The 19,056-nt window shown below is 33.5% G+C and overlaps 1 protein-coding gene across 1 annotated transcript in view; it reads right to left on the bottom strand.

Annotated features, from left to right (window-relative positions):
- Positions 1-19,056, bottom strand: part of DYNC2H1 (dynein cytoplasmic 2 heavy chain 1) — a 143,665-nt gene that overhangs the window by 78,317 nt on the left and 46,292 nt on the right. Inside the window, exons 55-67 of the mRNA XM_021529338.3 lie at positions 18,664-18,801; positions 16,305-16,418; positions 14,995-15,155; positions 14,709-14,832; positions 13,969-14,090; positions 13,026-13,112; positions 11,519-11,645; positions 9,893-10,034; positions 9,235-9,344; positions 6,796-6,894; positions 5,553-5,676; positions 2,553-2,716; positions 1,693-1,812 (exon numbers count right to left, since the gene is read on the bottom strand). Coding sequence (XP_021385013.2) covers positions 1,693-1,812; positions 2,553-2,716; positions 5,553-5,676; positions 6,796-6,894; positions 9,235-9,344; positions 9,893-10,034; positions 11,519-11,645; positions 13,026-13,112; positions 13,969-14,090; positions 14,709-14,832; positions 14,995-15,155; positions 16,305-16,418; positions 18,664-18,801 — 1,632 coding nt within the window. The remainder of the gene's footprint in view (positions 1-1,692; positions 1,813-2,552; positions 2,717-5,552; positions 5,677-6,795; positions 6,895-9,234; positions 9,345-9,892; positions 10,035-11,518; positions 11,646-13,025; positions 13,113-13,968; positions 14,091-14,708; positions 14,833-14,994; positions 15,156-16,304; positions 16,419-18,663; positions 18,802-19,056) is intronic.

Genomic DNA, 19,056 nt, shown 5'->3' with positions numbered 1-19,056 from the left:
AACTTAAATTTAGCTAGATCTCATCCAACATTGACTTCTTTGTTGAGGAAACCCAGGTAGCACCTGCCAGTTTCCACTGAACCTTCAGTTTTTTTCTTCAGGGTCAAGAACATCCTGATTTCAGGATAATTTGCTAACAAGAATTCCAAAATTGAAATCAATCTTGCTATTACTACTCTAATGCTTTTTGTTGCAGGTATCTTAGGCATCGACTTCTTTAAGTTTTGTTCTTGATAATTCAGATGAGACAAATGAAAAATATTTTTGAGTTCCAAGATCCCATAAAAAGTGTGTTCTAAAGTGAAATCTGTTTTGTTGTATCTCTGAACCCTTAGTTTCTGGTAGACAGTAAGTTGTTAAAATGGTCAAATCTGGATATGGAATTTTATTAGAGAGCAAGTTTCCCTCTTCCTGTAAGAGAAATCTGACACATCAGAGTTTTAAGAAAAGGCTGACCTTAGTATTTGAAAATTAATAGGGAGTTCAATAGGGACAGTAAATGTGGAAATTCAAATCACCTAAAATAATTATGTACAAAATTCTAAAACTGAGCTATTAATCATAGAATCATAGAAGAGAATCATAAAATGGTTTGGGTTGGATGGGACCATCTAGTTGCAACCCCCCTGCCATGGGCAGGGATGCCACTCACTACATAAGTAGCCTGGCCTTGAAGACTTCCAAGGATGAAGCAGCTCCAAGTTCCCTGGGGAATCTGTTCCCAGAGCTTCCCAGAGGAACTGGTGCCTTAACACCCTCCCAGCAGAAAATTTCCTTGTAATATCTAATCTAAACCTACCCTCTTTAAAAGCCATTCCTCCCTTGTCCTCTCACTGCATATCCTTGCAATAAGCCCCCCTCCAGCTCTCTTGTGTACCAGTGTAATAGATGGCCAGTCTAATCTGCAAAAACTATTATTTTATGCTAATCCATTATACTCAATACTGCAATGTTCTGTGACTTAGCTACAGACCAAGGGGTTTAGGGCACCAGGTCAATGTCCCTGCGTCTCTGACCTTTCAGAAAGACAGGATTCGAGGATCCATTCTTATAAGCATGAGGTACAATTTATGTGAAATCCATGGCTAGACACACACAAAAAATAAAACAGTTCTTCCTTGGAAGCTACTTTTTTTATAGAGGTGAACAGCTGTTTCTGAGCATAAGTACTTTCAATAAAATAAAAAGATGAACTGAAAAATGAGAATATTAATTTTAAATGGAAGACAGGGAATGTTAACTGTAAAGAATATTACAGCTCATTACTAATAGGAAACACCTGTGGAGGTTTAAAATTTTAAATGTCTCTCTCAGCAATCTTTCCATTTTGTAGTGGGAATTTTTTCATTTTTTTCACAACACAGGATCATTTCTCAACTTAAGAAAGAATCCTTTGACATCATTCACAAGCGTAAAAGTGAGACTTTTTTTAAATTCATAACTTCAAAATGAAATAGTATAATTTTTAATAAAGTTTTTTCTTCTTGGTGTGTTAACAGTTTCATAACAGATGTACTTTCTTATCTACTTTAGTCTTCCATCAGGTCCAGGCAAATAATGCCTTTATTTTTTCTAATCAAAAATCCTGATGGCTCAGTATTCCAACACTTCCAGCATCTTCATTCGAACACACAATAATGTGATTATCATCTTATTGGTATAACAGATATTAAAGAGGTACATTGGTTTTACCTCCAAAAGAGAATCCTCAAGTTTAGCTAACTGTATCTTTTTTTCTTCTTCCTGTTGCAACAGCTTTGTCTTCTGCTCTTCCAAATCAGGCTTTTCATGCTGAATTGTTAAAGCCAAAAGCTAAAAACAGAGAAAAAACAAAAAAAAAATTATGTTGTTTTTTTCTGCATTTCCACTTCAAAAGGAGTCAGTTTTCATTGTATGATGCCAATTCCATACCTCCAGAGGAAGGAGAAAATCCATATAGTTATCTATGCTTCACATTTTAAATTATATCTTACTTATCAACGTCTTATCTACATCCCATTCTAAACCTCTTGTTAGTGTAGAAAAACTTGTTTCATACCAAATAAGGAGGGGATTTTCTTCCCTTAATTGATTTTCCCCTCCTTTTTTTCTTTCTTCCATTTGTATGTTACACTTTGATTCCTAGACTTTATAGAGTAAAACCTAGTAAAACAGCTACTAGCATTTTAAAGGAAATTAAATACATAGTATTTTGGTTTCACTACATTTTTTTCTGTACGCAAAGTACCTTGATGATACCAGCATTATTCTCTAAGTAAGATACTGGAGAGCTATAACAGAAACAGTTCCATGGTACCATAAATATATCTTGAACAGAAAGCAAAGGCTTAGCAATTAATCTGTTGCAACTGAAGTCAATGAGAACATTTTCATTTTCTATACTGAACTTATTCCTTGGTTCCAAAGTGCATAAAAATTTTACTATTTATATTTGTGAGCTTGAAAATACCTCCATAACCATTAACGCAAACTGCACCATAGGTGCATCCCAGGTGCTGAATGCACCTATGCATGTTCACTATACATACACTGGTTTTATTCTAAATGCCTACCTGTCCTCTTAAGCCACTTGCTGTTGTGGTAAAGTTTACTTCTGTAACAATAGAAGAAGCATCAGGTGGAATGAAGGGATTTGGATTCCTTGTTGACAGAAAAAGACGGAACTCTTCATTATAATCTATCAGTTTTTCACCTATTTGTATGGCATAACGGGGTCCTGTAAACAACAAGCAGATGTATACTCACTCTGATTGGAACATTCTATAATTATCTGAAAACAGTGCTATTTGTGTAACATTTTATGATCAATGGATCTAAATATATTTTACAATATGTATTTATAAATTGATTGAAAAAAAATACAAATTTAAAAAATTTAAAGAACCCATCCAAACCTATATTGTTAAGAGACAGAAAATTAATAACAGCAATGATCTAGGAAATTACATAGTAAGAATATTTAATATACCTGAATAGTTTAATTATCCTTATTCAGAACACAAAGCATCAAGAACAAAACTGCCTTTGATGTAAAAGTAATACTAACAACTTTTTGAAATCTTCCAACCATGAACAGGAGACAAAACACCACAGAAGATGATCTCGAGAATCCCACTTATGTGTAACAATTTTATCATAATTTAACATATTCCTTTACCTTTAAACATTGGTCTACCACTCTATACTAGCCATAATTATATACTGGCTAACTAAGATGGCTCAATATTTCTTCATCCAAACCCGTAATATTTCATCTCTGGATCTGTTACATTTATTTAGAGAAGGCTGATGTTGCTGTATAATCATAGTTCTATTAAGATACTATTTCCTACAGTAACTGTTATAGAGCAAGTCAATGAAACTAAAAATGATGGAATATCTAGACAGTAGAATGAAAGAAAAATATTCCATCAATAAATACCACATAGATGTATAGTATTATAAATATATTTAACGTAATAATATTATGAAAGAAACAAGTGATTTATTAAATAACCGATTTCATGGTTTCAGTCTGTTTATACTTCTAATATTTCTCAATAAACCTGTTACAGGATAAAACTACATGTATAGCCCCCTCCACCCCTCTTCCATAACAGGTTTCCATTCCAGAATGATTAGAAAAAATAGACTCAGACAATGACATGATCATAGTAAGATTTTGCCTCCTCATACTGGAAAACAAGTAAGAACAGAATTATAAGTTGAAAAGTGAAAATTTCCATTCCAGAAAACTTTCCAAGATGGCATACTTAGGTGCTTCTCTATTTTTAGCACTGAGTGCAGATCAGAATCATTAATCTCTTGCTAAAACACTGGTAGAGATGAAAATCCCATACCAATTTTGCTTCTATGCCAAAGATCAGAATCAATTTTAAGTCTATGTTGTAAAAACGCCAAACAGAAAATGGAAGCTGTACAAAGATGAATTTTCTGCAGTATATATGTTACATTTTCCTTAACATTTCATTCCAAGTAATGAAGAGATGTACAGTTGTACAGTCATCAAAACCAAAATAATGCAGACAGGTCCCCACACCCACATCTTGACAAAAAGAAGGAGCACATGCTTGCTTATAAAGTAATGGAAAAGATTCAAATAATGACCCATTTTTCCTTTTCCAATAACAGCTCTTTAGTTTGGACCTGCATAGACCTGGCATTAACATAGCTCATTAAAAAGCAAGAGGATGTCTGAGTGTTATAAGCAATTTTCCTGAACAAACTAATATATTTGCATATAATCTGCTCTCTCCACAGTTCTGCAGACACAGTCATCTTTCATACTGTATCTCATTAGCTCTCCAAAATCCGGCAGAAGCTAGAGGGGCAAAAAAATTGTTACAGTTCTACCTAACCCTCCACAGATCCCTGAAATCACTACTTTGGTTCCATTCTTTCAATGAAAATAAACAAGCAAGTGCATCTTTAATGGAAGACTGATTAAAATAACACTTTCTTTTCCCTAAACAGATCTTTCTTATATTGGTGATAAATGCATATATGAATCCTATGGTATTTGCATTTATTTTTAGCATGTACTTACATTTGAAGAATTACTGCTACCTCACACATTATTAGATCTCAGTAGTAGATGAAATTACAGCAAAAAAAGTCTTGAGCTATTTCTAATACCCAAAGTTCATATAGCAAATGACATGGTACATGCTGAGGAATGACCACTTGAGGCAGAAATACAATTACAAAGGATAATGCAAATCTATTTTAGTTACTGTAATTTAGAAAGTACTTAAAACATACATTGCTCTACTTTCTAATTCACCAAGTTCTCTTGATGTAATTTCAAAATATTTAACATAATTCAACAAAATTTATGCTGAGATACTTGCATAATTATGATTTATTTTTGCTAAAATTTTTATCATAATGTTTCATATTAAAAAAAAAATCCTTTAAAGCAGCTAAGTCCAAAGAGTCATACAAACAGGTAGAACACATTATCTGTCCAAAACAGAGATATTATATTGTAAAACCTAAGTACTGTGATTTTTCACTTTTCTTGCACTGGTAAGGGACTCCTTTCAAAAAATTCCACCATTTTGCTGATCTCTATGACCCTTCCCATTCCAAGGGCATATGTGTCTGTGTGTCTTCTTTAGGTTCAGAGAAATCCAAGAGAAGCAGGAACACCAACATTCTAAGACTTTGACTTCTAACTGCATTTGCATAACTTCTGGTTTATTTAAGGCCCAAATTTCCAATTAAAACTATGTATTTGAAATCATCACTGGAAATCAACTTAAAATTTAGATTTTTAAAAGTCTATAAAAACACATTTTTTGTAACTTCAATTTAATACTTTTAATTTACTTTTAAATAATTTTCAATTTAATACTTTCTAATATTTTTCCACTTACTAAATAAGAACGTATCTCCAACATATTTCACGCACTGAAGTGTTAGTAGTGGGTTAATACTACAGAGGAAAAAACTACACAGTATTAATGTTTTCAGAAAAGTCAAGCGTTATATAAATAGATCTAAACTACAAAAGTTTTGAGCAAGCATTTGTAAAGATCTTGGTGATTTACCTTGGGCAATAAGATCTTTTCTTAGCAATGGGTAAAGTACAGGTTCCACTCCATCCATTTCTTGTATAATAAGTGTCTTCCCAAATCTCACTGCCAGCTCAAGAGCAGTTAGGAAGTTGGTGTCCTGGATAAATAGAAACAAATTCCTTTGATTCATCCATTTTTTAAAAATGCAAATACTTCAGAATGAGTAGGAAGGCATTACACCAAATAATCCAAATCTAAAAATCTGTATTGTAGATGAAAAACCCTATTAGATGTATATATTTCAGGGTTTAGGTGCAAATGTTTAGTTTAAATAAACTTGATCTGCTGATCAAGAAAACCTATTTAACATGCCTAGATCTTCAAGTGCTGCAACAGAAGAGAGCTGGTTCACTATCATGTCTGACAGGTGCACCTGGAAGTCCTGGCCTGGTCTCTTATCTCAAATTTTAATACGTAGCTATGTCTCAGAACTGAACCAAGCACAGTATTCACATTATTAAGAGGTCTACAGGTTGCACACAGGTGTTTAAACATGGATGTGGTGCTTATGATCCCATCAGTCAACAGAGGTCCTGGACAATATAGGCAACAGAAGCTGAACAGTAACCAGGCCAATCATCTATCAGGACAAACTATCAACTACCCAAATACATGTTATCTACTACCATCAGAGAGTATTTACAAGGGTTCCACAGAGCCAGCAGGGATCTGTGGAAGACCTACATGCTGTTGAAGCAATATTTTGAGGCCGGATGCAGTTCAATAAGGGACTTCTGAATAGCACCAGATGCCTGCCTGAGTGTGTGCAAGTGAGCCGCACCTCACTACTCAGGTAAACAATTAGAGGTACACAATGAATTTCAGGTACCCTAATCTCAAACAGAAATCAAATTTACTCTTTCCAATGTAGATAATACAACACAACAATCATAGGGAATTAAGTATATATGTATACTCCTGAAATCCAGTGAATTGCAACCAAGTATACAAAAGACCTCTCTATTTGAAAATCTGTCTTCCTCTTAGCAGGGAATATGTCATTCTCAGACACAGTAGCACAAAGAGACAAATTTGTAGAAATAACACCAGATGCTGAGCCTCAAATTTTAAATACCCTAAAATTCTGTGAGGAATTGTATGTTTCACAGAATATAAACTAATTTTTGGTAATGTTATCACAAACTTTTAAAAACTATTCTGTAAAATCTCGAATAGAGAAAGCTCAAACAGAAAAGCCCAAGAGTAAATACTGCACCTGTTGGTTAATAACTTCCAAACGTGATTCCTTCAAATGCATCTTCAACCATTCAGTAGCCCGGAAAGAAGGGTCTATCAAAAATGGGCAAACTTTACTCTAGGGAAAAAGAAAAATATATTTATTAAAATATATTTTAAGAATAAAATTGGAATCCTTTTTTTATTTCCCCAAACTAATGGAATATGTATTTTAAATTTTTTTTTAATTAACAAACTGTTTAGAGAAACAATAACAGATTAAGAAATTTATCTCTTCTTAAAAAAAAAAATGGAGAGTCAGGCAGTCCTTCACCTTCTCTTAAAAACAGAAGTCTCTATTCAATGAGTATAATCTACTTTTAAACTTAGAAGAGTTATTAGTCTTCCTTTTTCTACCTCTGGTAGGCAAAGGTACAATACTTCTGGGTTTGGACCTCAATGCATTTTAGAAAGAATCAGGAATACAAGTATTTTGCAGGCACAAAGCTACACTCAACTCTGTGCAGTACCTCCATGTCTCTCTGGTGCTGTGTATCAACACAACTGGACCCAGGATTCCAGGTGTGGCCTCACCAGTGCTCAGTGAGGGAGCACCTCCCTTGACCTGCTGCCAATACTTTGCCTAAAGCTGTCCAGGATACCACTGGCTTTCTCCTTAGCAGGACCCATAATTGTCTCATCAACTACCTGGTGTCTACCAGAACCACGAGGTCCTTTTCTGCAAATCTGCTTTGTAACTGCTTGGTACTCAGCACATGTTGGTACATGCTGCTACTACCCTAAACTGTGTAATTCCCCTTCCTGAATTTCATGAAGGTTCCTGTCAGCCCATTTCTCCAGTCTATCAAGGACCCTCTGGGCTTCAACTTTACCCTCTTTTGCATCAGAGACTCAGTCATAGAATTCCTTAGATAGGAAAGTCCCTTAAATATCATCTAGTTCCAACACCCCTGCCAAGGGCAGCGATGCTTCTCAGGGATGCTTACCCATGGTCTCAATACAACCTGACTTTGAGCACTTCCAGGGATGGGGAATCCACAGCTTCTCTGGATAACCTGTGCCAGTGCCTCACTGCACTCTAAATATTTTTTCCTAACATCTAATCTAAATCTCTCCTCATTTAGTTTATAACCATTCTTCCTTCTCCTTTTATTATCTGCCTATGTAAAGACTTGTTCTCCCTCTTTTCTGTAAGTCCTCTTTAAGTACTGAAAAGCTGCAGTGATGTGTCCCTAGAGCTTTCTTTTCTCCAGGGTGTACAACCCCAGCTCTCTCAGCCTATCTTCAAAGCAGACATGCTTCAGCCATCAGATCATCTTGCTGCATCAGCTATGTCCCCCAGTTTTGTGTCAGCAAACTTGCTGAAGGTTTAAACAGGTATTTTCAAAAATTCTCTGGTTCAGTCTGATAGAAAAGCATTTCCAAGTTTGAGGCTTTTTTTAGATTGAGCTCCAAACTGAGTAGCTACACAGATCTCAAACTGCAATACAGGGGAAGCTGATGAGTATTAAAGCATCAAAAGATGATCAGAACAAAAAGCTGAGAACTTTACTGCAGATCACACTGGTAAAAAAAATGTCTAATTTCAGTTTTGTAAGGATATACACATGGTAAATTATCTGACCTGATTAAATGCTTCAAAAAGCCCTTTACACACTGTGAGATTTTTAAGAGCTCATTCTGTTGTAGCACATAAGTAGCTTTAATTGTACAAGACGATGTTTATTGAAAAGCTTTTTAATCAAGCTTAGAAAAAAATATACAGATCTACTAAAAGGATGATAAATCAAGATAAATTCAAACTGCAAAAAAATCATTAACTAATTTGAATCATAAATCATCTACGCAAATCATCTGGAGTAAATGCAGATTGTCTTCATGCCATTAAATATTTACTTGTTAGTAGATCTAATAAATTACTAGAATATTACATACATAATAATATATTATGTTATAGTAAGTTTATCATATATATATATATTATATATCTATATGTATGGTAAAACTGGGTATTTGCCTTTTCTCATGGATTATTAGGTAGGTAGGTAGGTAGACAGATAAATAGATATACATATATATAGAGGTCTTGAAAGGTAACTGCATATAGCCTTTTCCTTTTTCTGAGAAAAAAAGTAATAGAAATTATATGCCAAAGTGAACATATATAGTACGTAATCTTCTAATGGTTGTATTGGTGCTAATGACTATTTACACTTTAAACCTGAATAGACTGATATGGAATAAAACAGTGGCAGTAAAACTGAAAACATGTATTTTCTTTTTTTTTTTTTTTTCCTTTTGATGCAAAGTATCCACTGATACATAAGTATTTATTTCTGTGTGTGTGTGCGCTCTGTGATGCCAGTAATAAGCACAAATGAAATAGTTCAAGTTGCCATGTTACTGAAACTGGTAAAAATTTAAATACTTCCAAGACAAGACAAGAAAGCAAAATTACCTGCAAGATGACAAGAGCATTTTCTATTGAAAGATCATCTGAAGGCAAACCTTCACTTTTCCAAATTAACTCCTCACTTTCTGTACACAGGAACCGTCGTAAATCGAACTCTGACAAATAAAAGTGTAAGTTTCTGTCATAATTTACAGTTTGCATAGTTTAAAAGCATTTACCGATCTATACAGAACAGAGACTTTGTTTATTAAGAGTGCAAGTCTGTAGAGTTCCCTTTAATCTATTATTTTATTGCTTTTATTGAACTTATTATTAATAAGTACCTGGTGTCATAGAAATATTTTAGTTTTGCTAACACACAGATAAAAATTACTTTAGAAAAAGCAGAAGCATTCAGAATGCACTAGCAAATTTATAACAGTTAATGTGAACACATCCATTTTTGTAAACTTTTCTTTTTAAGCAAGGACTATAGAGATACAATTATTTATAAATATTTATAATCTTAATAATTTCATAGAATGATTCTAAGAAATTGTCTATCGGTATCTAGAAATATTTATTGAGTAAGAAAACGTCTCTTCTCATTTGGGAGTACAAAGACAATTGAGACAGTTCATTAGAACTCACTGGCATTTCTCACTTCCTCAATCAAGCTTAATCACTTGCATGCAGACACTGACAAACACACACACGAAATTACTTTCAAGGCCGGCTGATTTGGTCCATTCATCCAAGCTGTTTTTCCTCTGATCCTCAGAAGCAGCAGAAAGATATGTAATAAATGCAGCTGCTAACTGAGCTCTTTTAGGCAATGTTGCCAGGTCATCTGTTATCTCTGACACCTTAAAAAAAAAAAGGCACAGAAAGTATAGCTGTTTTGCAAACAGAAACTGCATTAATATGTCTCATCAGTTACTAAAATGTCAGAAGTAAGTGTGTCTGCCATTGGTAATACAGTTGAGAGAGTTTCTCTTCTTGCATTTCAGGTATCTATACCTAGCTAAGACACATGGAGGTATGCGAAAAAATCCTTTCAGCTCTGAGCTACAGCATGCACAGATATTTCTGAGACTGTAGCTGAAAAAAATTCATTAATTTGATGAACAGTTCAACTTATAAGCAAATGGAAAAATGGTATTCTAGTAAGAAAGATAAGAAATATGTGATCCTACTCACAGTTGAGCTGCAAGTATAACTCACAATATGTATACAGACAATAAATAATATATGCAACTATTATACTTACTCACTGTACATTTACAAGATAAAATAAATTTATCATGTATCTCCAAATAATTTATCTGCACTAAATCAACTCTGTTTTCAAGTGCTCCAGTATTTTGAAGAAAAATACAGTGTATCAACATCATATGTGACTGCCATAATTGGTTTCAAAGTCCTGTTACTTTTTCTTTTACTTTAACCAAATTGACATTAAAAAGAAATGCTGATACACAAAATAAAGGCAACTTTTTATTGCTTCCTCCCTACTTTAAAGGGAGACAAATAATGCCTTTTTACTGTCTCCATTATGGGATAAGTTCCTAATTAATCTATCTGTGAGTTTAATATACAGCATATCATTAATAGATAGTCTGAATTTTCTAATGCACCAAGATGAAAAACTATGAGGAATCACTTTTAGAATCATTTAAACACTGGGTTTCTAATATATCCAATCCTTACTATAGCAGGTAGCTATATAAAGCTACTTTCAGAGGAAAATCTTCCAAATTTTTCCAGTATGGTGGACAACCTACAAGATGGATTCATTTAACTTTTGGTTCTCAAAAATGCAGGCATTTAGTCTAATTGCTGAGACTTTTTCGATATCAGTGGAGACACAGAATCATGTACATCTGCATGAAGATTTCTTCTGACTTATGATCTTCTGACCCATGAAAGTTACTTAGAGCTTTCTGGAGGTGACAAATATATTTAGCTTATACGTATCTTCAGATTTTCCTTTTTGTTTCAGACTGTAGAAGGGCTTGTGTCTCCAAAGACTTGGCAGTTTCTCTCAAATATATCATTTGAGCAAGTAAGATATGCTGCTGGCATTTTAACCATCATAACAATTACATTCTTGGGACTGCAAACCAGCACAGAATTTTGTATGTTTTCTATCAAATACTGGGGGATTATAAGTATGGTGAAGTAAAAAGAAGTTTCAGAAAAAAAGAAAATCTTTATTTTCTAATGAGAAATTAAAACATGTGCACTGCGAGACATGCAGAATGGTAGTAAATAACATTCTCCAAGCATTGCAAAAACTGTATTTTCAAAATATCACTTATAAGATGTACTTTTGAAAATTTTCACTAACCTGAGTGCTCCATCTTTTGTGCTCCCTATCAAGTTGATTTATCAGTACCTCTGCAGCTTTCAATGTTTTCTGAGCTTTACTTAGTTCTGCTTCAAGTTTTGCTGCTTCTGTTGTTCTATTCTGGAACCTGTAAAACAAATACTCTTTGTACTTGCCATCATGAACTACTAAACTTACCAACAGTTATTTTCAAGGAAGTTTAATTGATTGAATTTGTAATGAATGCCTTGCTTATTGTTAACAAAGAACACAGTTGCAGTATTTATTTTTTTTTTATACCTTCTGCTTCTAATTGGTAAATGGGCTTATCAGACTTTTAGCTAACAAAATTCAGATGGATGCACAGGTGAGATTTAAAAATGGATATGAAATACAGACTATAATGTCTGAAAATCATTCCTTCTTCTACTTAAAAAGCCTGACAATTTTCGTAATTGTGTAAAGTTTCGTTTTGCACCTAGTCAAGATACCAGCAAGCTCAATGCCATACCATACATTTGTAACTATTTGGTAAATTTTATCTATTAAAAGTTTAAAATAGAATATTAACAATTCACATGGATGATTCCAGTTCAATTCACAGTAGTCTATTTTGTAAACTAATATGAAGTAAGAACATGCCCAAAAAACAAGTATGGCTTAGGTATTTTTTCATACTGTTCAATATCTAATTAGTTTGATTAATATTTAAAATAATTTAATACATTTAATCCACCTATTTAAAATAATACATTTATATATTACTTTATAAATATATAATATAAGGTATATAATTTAATATATTTAACTCTAATATATAGTATTTAATTAATCTAAGAAATCACTGTATAGTTGATTTACAAGAATTCAAGAATCGTCTTTTTCTTTTGCAGACTAAAAAAAATTACTTTTAGTAATATGTATGTACATATGTCAGGTTGCAAAGTATCTCCTATACTAAGTACATAATAAAAACATCAAACTAAAAAACTTGGATTAAACAGAATTTAGAGAAAGTATAAACATTTACCAGATCTATTTTTATGCCTCTGTGAGTCATGTACTTCATGAGAGGCTAAGAAAAAAAGAGATAGCTAACTAGCTAACTGTCAGAAAAGTAGGCCACCCTAAAAGAAATAGAACTGCCTCTCTTAAAGCTGTGATCAGCAGAAGTTTTGTATAGGAATGTTTCCAGAGTCCTAAGGAGTCATTGAAGTCCTCTGTGATTCAGAAGGTGATAAACACACTGTTTACCTTTGACATCTACAATGCCTACAGTAAAGGCTACCAACACAGACAATAGTGAGAGCAGGTACTTTTAAGGAGCATTTATTTCATCTGATCAAGGAGATGAATTGTAATCTAACAGTATTTATCTCCACTGAGAGTAGAGATAGCCTAAGCATCACTAATTCTGACATAAATACCTTGCAGAACTGGAAGTTATATTTCCTTAGATAAAATTCATTATTCATACTGTAAAATCATCAATTTTTTTTATATCTTGAAATAAACACACTAAACTTACTTGTCTTTCAGTTCTGATACTTTTTGACCAACAGAGTTCAGAAGATCCTCTAACTTCCGTTTTCTGTCTTCAGTTTTCTTGAGATTACTATAAAAATGTAACATTTAAGACTATGGAACTAAGGAAAAATAAAGAGTAAATATAACAGGAAGTAATTTGCATAGAGATAGTTCAAAGATGTTCTTCATTGTGTTTTATATTAAAATACAGATTTTCAGATGTAAAAGCTTTGCATACTTCTCATCACATAGTTTTTAAATTGGAAACCAAACACTCCATTCCTGAAGAACAGAACAAATTCTTCTCATACTGAATTTTAAGACCTGGAAAAACAATCAGTATAGATTCTTCAGGTGATGAATGGTCACAGGACTATGTTGTATCTTTCTGATCCTAAGGAGAAACTTATAATGCTTAGTACATGACTGAAAAAGAGGAACTGTATACCTCATAAGATACCATGGGTTTCACTGAGAGAATACATTTTAAGCATACCTGTGATGCTAATTTCTTCCTGACAGTATTCAGCTGAGACACATAACTCATGATTGTACAAAAAATATCCAAGGCATAGCTTCCGGGAAAAAGGAACTTTTGCACACTTACTTTTTTTGTCTCAGTATGTATATTTTATTACCTGTGGATGAGATTATCTTTTGTTTTTAATAAACTTAAATTCACACAGAATCGCAGAATGGTTAGGGTTGGAAATTCCCTCTGGAGATCATCTAGTTCAACCTCTTCCTAAAGCACGATTGGGTCCAGGCACAATTTTAATATCAGAGGAAGAGACACCATAACCCCTCTGGCAGCTTGTTCCAGAGCTCCGTCACCCTCAAGTAAAGAAGTCTTTCCTCACACTCAGCTTCCTCCTTGGCAGCTTCAGTTTCACCCACCACCACTGGAATTAAAATCTCTGATTTTGTAATGGAGTCTAACTTACGCTTCCAAGCCAGCCTTTTCTTTTTCCAAAGGCTGGATTCGTTCTAGGACATGAGAATACTGGATGTTGGCATTCACCCAAGCTGCTAATGGAGCAGCTGCAGCACTGGCTCGTTTAGCATTCTGAAAAATTCAGTACAAGTTGTTATAAGAAAGTCCTTGAAGTATAATGTAGAAGAGATAAATACAGAATAAGTAACTGCAACAGATTTTCTAGTTACCAACTTAAATATGCTAATAAGCCAACTCTTCTAATGAACTAATCTTTTAAATTGTTACCAAGATTGTATTGAAGGCCATCAATCCATGTAAAAAAACCACAATGGATATTTTTACAACTATAAAGCTAAACTGAAATTAACAAGTTTTAAATCAATGAATGATTTATTAGACTCTTACTGCTACAAGGACACCAAAAAAGCAAGTTAGAATTCCCTGGTCTGAGTTTTACTTTATAGCAGTAGAAAAATCTTTGAGTACTGGACTCGACTCCATGATGAGTTCTTACCCCACCCCTTCACACTCACCAACCAGATTTTCACTTTAGAAGGCAGTATGCAACAGAGTAATTTCTGCTACACCTTTATCTGTTTATACTGACAAATTCTGTAAGTAGAATTCATCACTTTTTCTCTAACTGAAGTTCATCCTAAAAATTTTGCTGGCAAACCAGGCAATCAGATCTTCTCTTGGTCATTCTTTGGACTTCTTTTCATTTTAGATAATGCAATGAGAAATTACCTTTGGATCAAAAGATGCTCTATTTTTAGAAAGAAGTTCTTCAACACTCTCTCGTATTTCTTTTGGAATATTACGGGCATCAAATGATCCTATGTCCTCCCTTACACTTCTTTTGGCCAAGAAACTGTGAAAAGAATTAAATAACTAAATAAAGAAGAAACGAATGTTAAAAAGGTTATTTCCATATGAAACTGAGGAATTCTGAGCAGAAGATTCCTGAATACAATAGAAAGCAGTTCATATTGTAAATTAATGTTTAATTTTAAAGGTTAAACAAAATTCTCACCTCTTCATGCTCACCCATGATGTATCAAAAATCCCCATCAGCCGCAGAACTCCCTCTAGAATGTCTCTGATTATGTCAGGGGGCATCCGTAGTGACCGGATTTCTAACAAAGCCTCGGGCTTTATATTTCCAACAGCTAATTTAGCTTCATTAACCAGTGGCTTAAAGCATGAAAACACATTAAAAAGAGAGATGAGGATATGAGAAACTGAACATTTCCTATTCCAGTTTTCACACAATTTCTTCTTCTTTTTAAATACTTTATTACCTAAGAAACTAGCATTGATGCAGATTCATGTTTACAAGTTACTAAAAAATTGCCATTTATTTACTAAGTTACAAAAGTATACTTCCATATAAAACAGTATAATATAATCCTGACATTGTGATACAGGTATCTTTTAATAATGATCCTAAATACTATTTATAGGCATGACTGGGGATCTCTTTGTAAACATCCATAGTACAGGCCACAAGAGCTTTCTCTTTCCAGTAGATTAAAAAGTCCTTCACCCTTATCAACAATGCAACAAAATGGTCAAGGAAACAAAGTTACAGATTAGCATTAAAGACAGTGCACACCTTGCACATCCTTCATATTTATCAAAGACCACAGAATGGTCCTGTAGTTCTAAGTCACTTTCAATACAAGGATATAATTCCTTGGTACATATGATATTTAAAAGGAAAAAAATTAAGTTTTTGTACTGTTCTCTTAGTCTTTAGTATACATTTAAAATGCATGGTATGAATAATACAGACTAAAATCAATGACTGAACACACATACCTGCCAAAAAATTGATGCTTAACACCTGTAAAATCTCTCCAACAAGCAATTTGCTATAGCATCATTAGGATATACACTTTTCAGGATTTAGTAATAACTGTAAATTACCTCCCACTAAACTATTTCCATTCAGCTGATAGTACCAAGGCCTATATTACCAGCTTGATCAAAGCAAAGTAATGTAGTTGGTTTATATAAAATATGAGTAATTGAAAAATATTACATAAAATCAGCAGAACTCAGCTGGAGAGCATGGCAGCATAGAAACAGCAGGTGAAGGCAAGATTTGATTTGAAAACTCTTTCTGTAATTACTATGTAACAGAACACAAATGCCAGAATGACAATCTCTATTTGCCACATGGAATACTGTTTTCTAATGCATAAAAGTTTTAATATCAAAATAATTCAGAGTAAAATTTAAGAATTGCAGGGATAAATTCTGCAAAACCATTTTGCATAGCAGGATATAAGTCAGATAAAATCAGACTGCAAAATATTGCTTTTCCTTATCAGCTCTTACCTGAACCTCTTTCAGTTCATCTTCAATTTTTCTTTTTCTTCGTTCTATTTCTGCAGCCTCTTCTGCTATTCGGTGTTTTATTTTTTCCATTTCTGCTTTTTGCTCACTGGCACTCTGTAAAAAAAAAATTTCTTTAGTTTCCAAATTTACACAGATTTACTCCTTTAGGTCTCTTATTTATTTTAGTCTTCATTATTATAATTTGCACAATACCCATTACAATAAAATAGCTGAGTCTATATGATATTAGAAAAGCTGGCTAAGTAAATAAACTATATGGAATAAGCAAAATTTGCTTTTACTGTGTGTCTTTCCCTTTCTTTACCACAGACCAGATCTGCACCTCTATCTTTGAGGCTCATTATGACCTTTTTCCTCCTTCCTTTTGATTTTACATTCCTATGTCAGCCTTCCTCTAAAAGCATAAGAGTGACAGCCTCTGTAACATTCTTACTACATTTGAAAGTACTACCTTCCTGTCATTGTCTTTTTGTCCTGATCCCATTTCTATTTCAATTTCTTTCATAACACCATTAAAATACTCTTATCATGTTCATAAAAGCAGGAGTATTGGAACTATAGGTTATTAGCCTAGAATTCCTAATCATGGTAAGGATAACTGTCTTATATCATACACATATATTGTAAACTGTTTAGGTTTACACTTTTTTTTTCTGGACTTGTACTTTGCCCACCAATGTCTATAGGCAGACAGTAGCTATTAGCCATCTCCAGGAATCCCAAATACTTCAGTACAACAATTAATATCTAGTAAATAAAATTACAGTAGGAAGGACCTTGAAAGTATTTTATTCATTGAGGATAAAACTATAACATAAATTCTATTACTCTAGGCTCAGATCACCTAAAAGATAAAGACAAAGAAGCCCAGAGTTTGTGTTTTTCCAGTATATAACACATTATCGTCAGCAGCAATTGTCAAGCTGAGTTGAAGGTGCAGCAGAAGGTAACAGATGCATAAAAGCAGAGAAAATCTTAAAATAATAATAATCCTCTGAGCACTTAACCCAAGCTACAGATCAGCATGTTATTGAAGATTACATTCAAATCCATAAAACATTAGCTACATAAAACTAGATTAGACATTTCATGCAAATGAACATGTACTGAATGACTGTTCTGAATAAGAAAACCTTAACATACAGTAGCAGGTCAAAAACTTTTCTCTGAAAGGAGATTAAAAGAGTCTGTATATATTAGAGCTCTCTCTGTTATATAAGCTAGGTCACTTGAAGTGAGATTAAAATGTTAAAGGGCACCTATACTTTATGGTAATCTAAATAATCAGACTTCCACTGTAATTTTTCTGCTGTCAGTGGGGCCATCATTGCTTTTGGCCTATTCTTTGATTTTTTTCCTACAGTGTAGTATGTGCTACCCACATACCTGTAACTCTACCAGACAACAGCAGATACAGATTTAAAACTGAAATCATCAACACACCAAGCCAATCATTATTCAAATTAATGTACAGACAGAGCCTAAAAGTACTAAAAAACTGCCTACAGGAAGAGACTTAAAAAGAATGGAAGTAATGCACCTTTAAAGCACTGGGAAACAAATGGTTTGAAAGACCAGGTATTAATTCTATGCATACAGAGAATGCATTTCACATCAAACTTCAGTCTGACCAGATTAAACAAATAACGGAAAAAAAAAAAAAAAAATACAACGGCGCAGCGAAAGCAGACTCATTACAGCTTATCCCACATTTATAATTCCAGAAAGTATCAATGTAGAGACTTATTGTCTACACAATTATTCTAGTTGACTGAGAAAACACTACTAAACAAAATTACAGAATTTGGAAAACAAATTCTGCCTCTGAGCTGAAGAATAAAAATTCAAAGAGTGATGAATATAGAGATATTATCTAACCTTCTCTGACATTCTGAGGACCAGACCTCATGAAATACTTATTTTCTGATAGTTCACAAATTTAATTCCTGTTGTTTGTTACTTAAAATAGTGTTACTTGTAAGTATTTCACTGAAATTTCCTATCTGGGATAAACATAAAACCCATCAGTTTGGATTTACAAAGTTCTAGGAAAACTTTCAGACAGACTAAACTACAACAGTGAACACTACTCAGGTACAAACCTTGCATTGATCTCTTCCTACTCAACCAGTTCTAACCTGATTTAAATTACATTATCATCTGTCCCATTGGAACTTTATTCAAGCCTCTGGGCTCATGCCTCCCCTTAGGCAAATTCTTGTAAATGCATTAGGTTTTGTAACAGTTGAAAAGAACATAAAACAGGCAGTTACCAAAGAGAGAAAAACAGCTTTTTTTTCTTTTTTTCTCCCACTTTTGATATGATTGTATACACCACCTGCATAGATACTGTAATTTCCTGAAGAGCAGCATCAGCTTCATCTTGCTTCGTCTTGAGTAAAATGCTTTGTTCTCCAGCTTTCCTGTTCAATTCATCTACCAGGGCTTTAGCTTCATTCAGCTTTGAAACACCTGCCTATAAAGGTTTATAAGAAGCAGATATTTAGGAACAAATTTTAATTTGCTACAAATATTATGGACAAAGACTGTAGACTAATCTTTTTTTTTAATTAATTTTCCCATTTTCTTGGTATTATTTAACCTAAAAATTAGATGTGGTATTTCTAGTTGTGTTGCTCTAAGATCTATTACTACAGCCAGAAGATTAAACAAAAATCTCAAAATAATAAACTTTTAATAAAACAACTAGCACATAATCTTTTTCCCAGTA

This window comes from Lonchura striata, chromosome 2, assembly GCF_046129695.1.
Source record: "Lonchura striata isolate bLonStr1 chromosome 2, bLonStr1.mat, whole genome shotgun sequence".
Lineage (NCBI taxonomy): Eukaryota > Metazoa > Chordata > Aves > Passeriformes > Estrildidae > Lonchura > Lonchura striata.
Note: the sequence above shows the minus strand (reverse complement) of the source record. Positions and strands in the feature narration are given on the sequence as shown.